This window comes from Equus quagga, chromosome 13 (genome assembly GCF_021613505.1).
Source record: "Equus quagga isolate Etosha38 chromosome 13, UCLA_HA_Equagga_1.0, whole genome shotgun sequence".
Classification (NCBI taxonomy): Eukaryota; Metazoa; Chordata; class Mammalia; order Perissodactyla; family Equidae; genus Equus; species Equus quagga.
Window position 1 is genome coordinate 38,295,533 of NC_060279.1, and position 10,636 is coordinate 38,306,168.

At 56.8% G+C, this 10,636-nt stretch overlaps 1 protein-coding gene across 4 annotated transcripts; it reads right to left on the reverse strand.

The window, feature by feature from the left end:
• Positions 1 to 1,236: 1,236 nt before the first annotated feature.
• Positions 1,237 to 10,582, reverse strand: RUSC1 (RUN and SH3 domain containing 1). Of its 4 annotated transcripts, none has more exons than XM_046682288.1 (11): positions 10,290 to 10,582; positions 8,105 to 9,556; positions 7,417 to 7,827; positions 6,288 to 6,386; positions 6,077 to 6,153; positions 5,794 to 5,968; positions 5,603 to 5,708; positions 5,365 to 5,411; positions 4,207 to 4,756; positions 3,487 to 3,615; positions 1,237 to 1,971 (listed from the first exon to the last, which is right to left on the reverse strand). In XM_046682288.1, the coding sequence occupies exons 2-11, from the start codon at positions 9,468 to 9,470 to the stop codon at positions 1,803 to 1,805; spliced, it is 3,129 nt and encodes a 1,042-aa protein (XP_046538244.1). In that variant the 5' UTR covers positions 9,471 to 9,556; positions 10,290 to 10,582; the 3' UTR covers positions 1,237 to 1,802. The 4 variants fall into 4 exon arrangements, with proteins under 4 accessions (XP_046538244.1, XP_046538243.1, XP_046538246.1 ...); XM_046682287.1 differs by having other exon boundaries at positions 6,071 to 6,153; XM_046682290.1 differs by lacking the exon at positions 7,417 to 7,827.
• Positions 10,583 to 10,636: the final 54 nt, after the last annotated feature.

The window sequence follows — 10,636 nt, forward strand, 5'->3', positions numbered from 1 at the left end:
AACTAAGCACGTGGGGAGAGGAGTTAGAAAAAGGAGAAGGCAGGTTGAATCATGAGCAATGAAAGCTCTGTGTCAGTGTAAGATTTCTGGAACTTTAGGAATCATGCGCCACCCCAAGATTACTCTGCAGATCTCACTTTGAGAAATATTGGTCCCAAAGTCAAAATAATAGCAATCTTCCATATCTGTTTTAAAACGTCAAACATTATAAAAATAAAAACTTCTTTTGCAATAATAATTTGCAATTGGAGAAGCTTCATAAACTTGAGTACTCAGCCTCCTAAGAATAGGAGGGATTGTTAATGAGGGATTCCCCATAGCCCTCAGAATCCAGTTTGAGGAGCATGACCCTAGAAAACACCTGAAATACAAACAGGTTAAAGTTGAGAGGGCAGTCAAACACAAAAAGCAAAATTAAAGCAAGGAGCAGACGAATAACAAATTGGCCAGGAATGTGGAATGTTAACCCTTAGAAAATGGCAAAAGTAAATTTGAGTGTAACCAAGTCTGCTCCTGAGCATTTCCAAAGCTTTGGATCTGAGGTTTTTATTTCCCCAAGTCCCCTCTCCTGTCATCAGCCCATTGTGCTCTTCAGCCAAGTTCCCAAAGTTGCAGGAAAACTTCCAGATTTCTTTCCCCTGTGTTTTCACCTCAGTTCTCAGCTTCCCCCTAACTTTCCTGTTGCCCGGTTACAAATATAGTTTTCTATTCTTCTAACCTTTTCTCCTCTAGGCAATCATTTATAGTGATTTCCAGCAACATCCTCAAAGCTCTAGAGCGTCATAGCTAGTCTCATTTCAAAAGACTGAAAGGAAACTCATTAGTAAAGTAATAGATGTCAAGTTATTTCACTTTCTGAAATTATATCACCATGGAATGGTGATATTAAATAGAAAAAATGTGTCACTTCTTGCAGCCCTTTAATCCTCCTCTTCACCTCAGATATCAATCTAATGAGTACAATTTCAAGGGCCATGTAAGTCTTCCCTACCCTCCCATATTTACTCAGGCTTCTACCATATCAGTCTTACAAAACAAAGCAATCAAGTCCCAGAATAGAGACACACTTCTGAGATTCAGGCACCAATCGGGCCACTTCTCTGTTTCTCAGGGAATAAGAACTGAACCTGGGCTAGGAAGGAAGCATTTCCGATGGGCTTCCCATGGGGGTGGGGGGCCTTCCTCCCCTCCCCCACAGCCTAGGTCCTGAAACTGACAGTGACACACACACACACATTCAACTCCCACACTTTATTGGGACAAAGGAGGAAGGAGGCAGACCAACACCACTGGCCCACCCACCAGGGGTGTCCAGACTTCAGCACCTAGTACAGCATGAATACATAATAAATACAGGCAACGTGGGATGGGTGGAGTGGGGGAAGATTCCATACACAGGAAGGAGACTAGAGGCCCTTCCAGTCTTGGGGACTGAGGCATACACTGTACTGGCACAGTCCACTTAGAGATGAAAAAGGTAGAAGGGGGCTAGATTTCCATTTTGCAGATAGGAAGGGAGACAGTCTCTTATACAAATGGGAGTGAGGAAAGAGAGTGCATGGAGGGAAACTCCTTTTTATATACTTGGAAGAAGAGCAGAGTTCACCTTACAGATGGGCGTGGGAGGGAAACAGAAAGTTTATTTCACATATTAGCAGAAATTGACGTGAGAGGAAAGTGTCATTTTGCAGACAAGGAAAATGCTTCCAGGATGATCAGTTTACACGGGTTAGTGTTCACAGGCCATTCCATTCCCAGATGACAGAAGGGAGAGATATGCAGGAAAGGAAAAGATCCTAGGCCTAGAGAACAAGAGAGGTATACCCGACAGGCACCAGTCCCTCCACTCCATCCCGCTCACAGCGGAGCCAGTCCTCATCCACAGTGGTAATAACTTGCAGCACTTGCCCACGCCGAAAGCTCAGCTGGTCGGGTCCTGCAGCTGTGTGGTCACAGAGAGCACGGACTGCCCTGTGGGGAGCCAGAGGGAGATGTTAGGGTGAAGTGAAGTGGGGGTGCCCAGCCGTCCCCAGGCCACACTTTCCCACTGTGTGAAGCATCCCTTTTGGTTCAGCTCAGTGAACACCGGGCTCTGGAAGAGATGCGGGGACCATCTATCAACATGTTGATTTCATCTGGGGCCCCAGCCCTCTCCTGGGCTCCAAACTCACTCTTCAGCTGCTTATTTGACACGATTTGCACTTCTCTGATGCTTCAGATTCGACATATGCAAACTAAATGACTCATCTTAACCCTCCAAAGCCTCTGTTTCCCCTATAGTAGTAAACAGCACCACCTTCCACCCATTTGCTCCTGGTAAAAACCAGGGTGTCTCACTCTTCACATCCAATCAATCACCAAAACTTGTTTGGTGTTCGTATCTCCCACTACTCCATCTATCTCTCTTCAACACCCACTGCCACCATCCTAGTTTAGATCTCCATCCTCTCTCTCTGGACCACTGCATATAATCCAACTGGTCTCCCTGAATCTCTCTTAGCCTCTCTCCCTAGCTGCATTCTCCACACAGCAGTCAGAGATCCTTCTAAAACACAAGCAAGAATGACTGCAGGCTTAAGACTCTTTAATGGCTCCCACTGCCTCAGAGTGAAGTCCAGGTTCCTTCACTGGCCTACAGCCAGTGAAGCCTCCAGCCTCCCCATCACTGCTGCCAGCATCGTCCACTGCAGCCACTGCCAATCATGTACCCAGAGTTCCTAACTTACTACATTTGGGCCTCACTGCCTTTGCAGACTGTTCCTTGGGCCAGAGGCACATCCCACACCATCACTGGGCCTTCCCTGAGTCCCCAAACCTGAGGAAGAAGCCCTGTCTGTATGGCCCAAAAGGACTCACTCTTCTTTTCCTAGTCTTTACCGTACAGAATTGTAACTGTTGATTTATTCACTGGGATCTCCACTCGGCTACAAATTCCTCGAGGGCAGGGACTCCAATATGTTTACCTTTGCATTCCCTCCCCTAGCAGAATGCTTGGCACATAGTAAGCATAAGCACTTACAAAATATTGCTGAATGAATGAAAAATCAAGAAGTCTCATTCAGTGGACTGAGAAAACCCAAAGGAAGCCCCTGGTGGCAAATTAGAAGACCCCACTAAAGGGAAGTACAATCCCTCAGTGGACACACCTCGGCACACCCATGTACACACACAGTAATAAAAGTTACCACTAAACGGGCATGTACTTATGTGCCAAATGCCTTTATAGAACCATCTTTAGTCTTCACAACAACCATAACAAAGGTGTAAATTATCTTCTTTTTACAGAGAAAGAAACTAAGACCCAGAGAAATTAGTGTCACATCAATAAAAAGCAAAGATGCAATGCAGGCTAAGCACTGTCTGACTTTAGAGCCCAAGGCCTTTACACTACCTCCCATCCACTCTGCGAAGACAGAAATACACACACACACATAGAAAACGTAACACACACATGCACACCAGTGCAAGCTCCCCAATCCTCCTGACCTGTGGGTCTGCACCATGCTGGGTGCTGAGGCCTCAAGCTCTTCAGGAGATGAGGGAGTCTCGGGAGGTGCCCCCCGCTTCACCAGAGTCAATACACTCACTGTCGGGGGCAGCCAGCTGGATGGTCTCCTGGAAGAAAGGATGAAGGGTCACAGAGATCACCCCACCTCCAGAAAAAGAACCCAAGAACTCAGGGCTTTGAAGGGAGGAAGAGGCTGAGGGGCCTGACTGTGGTTCAAAAGAGGTAAGGAGTTGGTCACCACTGAGGACAGAGTGGCAGTCGTGGGACACACGTGCTTTTAGGGTTATTAGGGAGGTGGCAACAACAAAGGTCTACAACACCCAAAATCACAAAGGGACCTATGGAAGCAGCAGGCCCGGAGAGAGCCAGAGGCTCGCTAGAGAGCACCTGAGCCATTAAAGAGCCACCAACGGTCAAACCCTAGAGCACGCGTCAGCAATTGTTTTCCTGTTTCTGAAGAGCCAGATAGTAAATATTTTTGGCTTTGAGGGTCAAGAGGCAATATGCAGAACACTATGTACGTACTTATATAAGCATTATAACATAACCTTACTTAAGAAAGTAACCATTTTTAGCTCCCAGCTGTAGAAAAACAGACTGCCTCTGCTAAAGAATCACTATAGATTTGAAATTGGGGTGACCGGGGACTCTTGAGATGGGGTCAGAGGTCATGGAGGGGGGACAAGGTACCCTATTACCTGGATTTTGGGGCTCCGCTCTCAGTTTCTGTGAGGCCCCCAGGCACTCCAAACAGTCTCCCCAGCCATATGCCTCTGCCTGGCGCCGCTTCCTCCGCGGGCAGGGATCTCTCCTGTGCACCCTCAGCTGCAGTCCCATGACGCCTGGATCCCCACCGGGGAAGAGGGAAGCCCTCGGTGCCCCCAGAGGCGTAGACCCGGGAGGCCTGGGTCAGCTGCTTCCACCAGCTGCCTTGTGTAGGAGGGCTTGAGGAGGCTGAAGGGCCTGGAGGAGTCTCCCCAGAAGCCCCCCGAAGGCTCTGGGCCAGCCGACCCCCCCAGTGCAGCATGGCTTGCATAGTCTGCTGCAGGGCTGGAGGCGAGGTGTGGGGGGCAGGGGCCTGAGGCGGGCCCAGGGGCAGGTGGTGGTGGTGCTCAAAGAGTAGGTCCAGGTGGAAGGTGAGCACCGACAATGGCTGCAGCAGGAGCAGCAGCTCCGTGGACAGGGAGGGGCAGCCACTCCGGGCCAGAGAGAAGAATCCGGTGGGCAGGTACAGGAGGGACAGCAGGCCTGGGAAAGAGCAGGCTAACGTGAGCCCCAGCCGGGCCTAGTCCCAGAGGACCCTCTGCATCAGCCTACCAGTCAACGCCAGGCATTGGAGCAGAGAGAGAAGGGGACGTGATGGGGTCCAAGGCTGACACATCCCTGCCTATGTGGAACCGCAGCCTAGAGAAGGAGATGCCCGCAGAACACGTGGTGACAAAAAACTGAGTAACAGAAAGGAGGATATGAGGGCTATGGGAGCAAAATGGGGGGTGGGTGTTAGCCTAGTCAGAAGGTGGAAAGGTAATGAGAAGGCAGGAGAGACAGCAAAAGTTGGGCCCTGAGGCAGGAAAAACTGGAAAGGAAGACTGTGGCAGAACCAGGGAAATCCCCAGACCTGGAGACAGGGAAAGAAGGCAGAGGCCAGACAACCAAGACTTGGGAGGTTACTGTGAGAATTTGGGTCTCTCCTATGGGCAATGGGACTCCTTGAAAGAGTTTTAAGAAGGAGAGTAATAAGATCATAGATCAGGATTAAGATCATTCTGGCATCAGTGGGAAGCAACAGAAGAGATCCCTTTTCCTCCCTCCCTCAGAGCCTAGCAACCCCATCCTCTCCCACTTGAGCCTCTGACCTGCATCTTCCTGGAGACTGGAAAACCACAGCTCCAACTGCTTAGTGCTGGGGGAGAAAGGAGGAAACAGAAGTTCAGGGCAGTGAAGACTCCAGGCGCCTCTGCCTGGGGGACGGGAGATGAGATTGGAAGTGGGGAAGCTTTCTCTGGGAACATGGGGCACCACGACTGTGTCCCACCCACGACACCCCTGTGGTCACCAGGCCGTGGGAGGGGCGCCAGAAAGAAAGCCACTTACTTGAGGAGGCCCAGGATGAAGGCGTGGAATCGGCTACGGCTGCTGTTCAGTGGCGCCAGATGGCTGATCTGACTATACAGGGTTCCCAGGGAACGGGTGCCGGAGCCTGAGGACACGGGCACCGTCAGCCAGGCCCCAGCCCTGTGCCAGTCCCCACCCTCCACCCCCAGTCCCACACTCTCCCCCTTCACCTGGCTTCACGGAGGCCTCCACCACACTCCAGGGGCTGCTCCTGCGCTGTCCAGTGATGAGGTCCTTCCGGAAAGGCTTCAGCCCATCGGCCACCAGGGCATGGAGGGCCGGACAGAGAGTGGTCAGCACCAGGTGCCCCACATCTGGGCTCAGCCGGCTATCCCCCAACTGGGCCTGGAGGCAGCACAGTGGGCATGGGTCCACAGATACCTCCAACGTTCCTGTGCCCCCAGAGCCACATTCATCCCCTCACCCCCAACACCCTCCCCACGACACCTTCACCTTCTGAACCAAGTTCCGGGCGGCCCCAAAGTGTGAGATGATTTTATCCACTGAGGCGCTGACAGCTATCAGGAGACCTGGGAGGGGAAGGGAAGCGGCATCAAAGCGCCCTGTCTCTCCCTGGGCATACCCAGTTTGACCCTGAGAGAGGAGGGTCGAAGTGAGGGGCAGTTGATTCAGAAGTCAGGGCTCAAGAGTCCGGGCGTCCTACCTTTTTTCTGCTCCTGCAGCTGGCCAGTTCCACTCTGGGCTTCTGCCATCCACAGTCGCTGGGCCCCGGGGACACCGGCGAACGACCAGGAACTACGCACTGGGGTAAGGGAGGAAGAACGCGGTGACACTTACTAAGCGCTACCCCGAGGGCTCTGGCTTCCGCACAGGTCGTCTCCTGCGGGTCTGCAGCGCCCCTGCCGCTGAGGAGTCTTGGCAGCGGGGGCACAGGGCTGGATGGAGCATGGGGCTGCTAGAACGACGCCCCAGAGTGAAATCCTACACACATCCCAGCACTCGCCGCCCCTCTCCCTGTCCTTCCTCCTTCTCATTTCCCTTCCTCGGGGCCCAGCTCCCACCTCCTCGATCCCGGAAGCCCCGGAGCGGGATAGCCGCATTCACCTCCCGCCCGCCCCGCTGGGGCCAGTAGGGTGGGAGATGACAGGGCGAGGGAAGGGAGGGGCAGCCTTGCGCCCGCCCACAGAAACCCGGGGAGCACGTGGGGAGCCAGGACCAATGGAAAGACGGACAGACGGGAATGGGAGGAGAGACGGAGGGAGAGGAGACCCAAGGATTGGGAGGCTGGAAGGCGCCGGAAAGGGGAAACCCAGGTCCCGCGCCAGCATCTCAGCGGAGGGCGCCCCCTGCAGCCCACGTGGGGCTGGCCTCGTGGGGAAGGCATGACCAGAACCTCTTCAGCCAATGAGCTCAGGGAGCTTCACCCTCCACCCAAATGAGCAAGGTGGGGGTCAGGCTCGAACCGCATTGGCCAGGGAACTCCACAGAGGGTGTGACCCAAGGTCCCTAACAGTGGACATGCTGGGACTCCCTTAAACTGTGTGTGGAAGCCTGATAAGCCCGCGTCCACTACGCCTGGGCCTCGAGGGAGGGGGACCGGGCCACGCAGCGGGGAGAGCAGCAACCTTCCCCAGCACCGGGAGCAGGGCCAAACTCCCCAGTACCAATGAACTCGCTTGGCATCTGCCCAGGTTGAAGGGCGGGGCCAAGCAGGGTAACCCGGGGGAAAAAAACTAAAGCGGAGGTCTGGGCGAGGATGGGTGGGGCTCTACAGTGGGTGGGGCGGTCCCGCCTGAGGCGTGGCCTGCGGGGCTTGCCCGGGTCCGTCTTACGTAGCCTGGGCGGAGGCGGTGGGCTCCTGGTCCAGCGAGGGGCCTTCGGCGGACGAGGTGGCGGTGGCAGCGGGGGGGCGGGTACCTGGCGGGGTGGGGGAGCCGCGGCGGGGAAGGTGCTACTTCTGGGAAAGAGCGGGGACAGCAGCAGTGCCAGCTCAGGGCTGGCCAGGCAGGGCAGCGCCCCCCGAGCCGGAGGCGAATAGGCTCCCACCGGGGACAGGCGGGCAGGCAGCAGCTGCTCCTCTGGGGGACTCGGCGCCCCCAGCAGCCGCAGCCCGGGGCCAGGCCACCCGGCCAGAGGCGCCAGGAGCAGAGACCCAGCTGCGCCAGCGCCCCCACCCTCCAACAGGGGGCGCCCGTCGGCCGAGAACCGGAAAACCAGGGGCCGAGGGAGCAGGAGGGGACTGGCTGCAGGCGGGATTGGCAGGGCAGGTGCGGAGGGGAAGGAAGGCAGCGGGACAGGCAGCCAGGCAAGGAGGGGCGGGAGAAAGAGGGAGCAAAGAGTTAGTCCTGTAACCCAATAACCCACCCAGTTTCCCTTTCCCGGAGCGCTCCCTGGTAGAACGGGACGGGGAGGATGGGTGACACAGAATGGAGGGGAGACAGGGGGCCGGGTTGGAAGCTTTGGAGGCGTGGGCGAGGCTGAAGCCCAGCCCTCCTCCCGCTTCGTCCTGCGGCCTCTTACCCTCAAGGCCGGCCTGCGCGCCGGGCTCCTCCGGCTCCTTCGCGGCTGGGGCCTCCTCGCCAGCCGTGGGGCTGCCCGCCCTGCCCTCCTCGGGCTGCCCCTCCGCTATGGGCTGCAGCCCAGGTCGGTTCTTCTTCCTCCGAGGAGGAACAGGTGGGGGTGGGGGCCGGGGTGGGACCAAGGCCCAGCCAGCTGGGGGGTCTCGGGGCGGGACTGGCGGGGGCGGGGCCCGGCTTCGGGACCGGAGTTCCTTGAAGGTGGTGACTTCCCGGGCAGGCGCCGGGGAGCCGCCCAGCGACCCGATGGGGGGCAGCTCAGTGTCGGGCGAGAAGACTATGAGCCAGTCACTGCGGTCTTTCTTGGCCTGCGGCACGGGGGGCAGCCCCAGGCCCCGCTTGCGCTTCTGGGCCAGCTCGTGGAAGGACGTGATTGTCCGGTGGGGCACCGGCTCCTCGCTGACGTCACTTCTCCATCCCCCATCAATTTTCCCTGCATCTGTTTTCGAGCCAGAATCAATTATTCCTGTGAAGGTTTTCCTACCGGTGTCGAGTTTTCCAGGTTCAGTTGTCCAGCTAGAGTTAGTACTTCCATTAATTTTCCAACCAGAGTTATTGTTCTCAGTGATTTTCCAGGCAGCTTCAGTTTTCTCTGTGTCAATTTTCCAGATGGGGTTGATTTTCCAACTGGGTTCGGTTTTCCCAGTATCGATTTTCCCGTCATCGGCTTCCGGGAGCTCGGAGGTAGGGAGGTCCTGCTCGCCACCCTCGTCCTCTTCCTCCAGCCCTGGGGAAGGGAGGTCCTGGCAGGTGGTCAGGGCGTTGCAGTTGGAGTCCAGGCAAGGGTCCGGTGGGGAGGAAGCTCCAGAGCAGGAATCAGGAGAGCAACAGAAGCTGTCGGGGGAGCAAGCGCCAGGGCCTGCAGAAACCAGTGGGGAGCCCTGCTCCAGGGGGATGATGCTGGGCTGAGGGTGGACATCCTCGTCGCCAGGGAGGTCCCGCGAGTAGACTGAGATGGGAGACTCATCAGGACTAAGATCTGAGCAGGAGCTGAGAGAGGAAGAGCAGCCCGGGTCCGAGGGAGAGGCAGCCCCTTCTTCCTCCTGTGCTGGGTCCTGTCGGTTTTCTAGGCCTGGCCCGTGCTCCTGGCAGCATCGGCAGGGCACGGCTGGGCTGTTGGAATTGGCATCTACCAGGGTCCCGCTGCAGGGGCCCCGGCTCTCCTTGCCCCCAGTGTCCCCTGGGGGAGGGGATGTGCTCAAGGGCCCCTCCCGTAGCTCGGGACGACGAGACAAGTGCAGGCCCAGAGAGACGTGCTGGAGGTGGATGTGGTTGAGGTTGCAGAGTAAAGCCCTCTGAGGGGACAGCATGGTGCCGGCGACGACGGGATGACCTCTAGAGAATCAGGAGGATTGGGCCTCTCACATCCGCTTACCTGGCAACCGCAGATTCAGACCTAGAAGACAGGGATGGTGAAACCCAGCCAGTGAGGGAGCGGGCTGCGGGAAGGACACCGAGGTGACTGACGGCTGGAGCAGGCCTGGAAAGGCGCTGCTGCTTTGAACAGTATTTAAATGAGATGCAAATAGCTATAGACTGGCCATTAGTTTCCACTGCAGTGTTTGCAGGTGGAGTCGAACGTAACCCCCCGGGAATGGGGCGGGGAGGGTCAGAGAATGCGGCTGCGCTCTGGATCTCTGTGGAGCTGCGGGGGCTTGAAAAAGGATGGGGCCCACAATAGACCCCCACCCCGCGCGCACCCAGTCCTCACTGGCGCAATCTGGCCCTGCCCCCTAGCCTGCCCCTCAGCCCAGACGAAAGGGACAAGGGAGGTCCCGCCCAGATGCTCTGAAAAGGGGGAGTGAGGGAGGAGGCTCGTCTGGCTGGTTAATACTTGAAAGGGGCGGGCGTGGGAGGAAGGACAGGGCAGCGGTCAGCATGTCAACTCCGCATCGCAGGCCGGCCCGCACAGACCCCACACAAACCCTGTCGGGCTCCAACCTACAGCCGTGGTGCACCTTCATCCTGCTCGGAACCCAACTGGATATCAGAGTCTATCCATTCTCTCCGCACTGTATCATCCAGCCACCACCCCACCCCTTCTCTATTCATCTTTACAGCTCCTTCTCCTGCCCCACCCCACGTGCCCGGATCCATCCACCCACACCCCCGGCCCGAGCCCTCCTCACCAGGGTTCTCTAGCAACCGCTCCCCTGCGTTGGGCTCCTCCGCGGCTCTCACGGTCCCCGCCCGGCCCGCAGACTGGAGGGGAGGGGCGCTAGGACAACCGGCCAGCCCACTAGCTCTGCGCAGCCGCTCCCATTCACGCATGGGCGTGGCGTGGCTCAGACCCAGCCCCCAGCGCTTGACGTCTTGCTAGTGTCACCCTCCTAGGCCTACCTCGCAGCTTTTGATATGTCCAAAGCTTTTGGCCCCAGGGGTCCTGAAGCCAAGCCCACAGTCCCGGCTTCCGTGCATCCACCCTCCCACCTTGCCCATTCTGGAGAGCTGCGCCCCAGGCTGGCACAAACAGGAA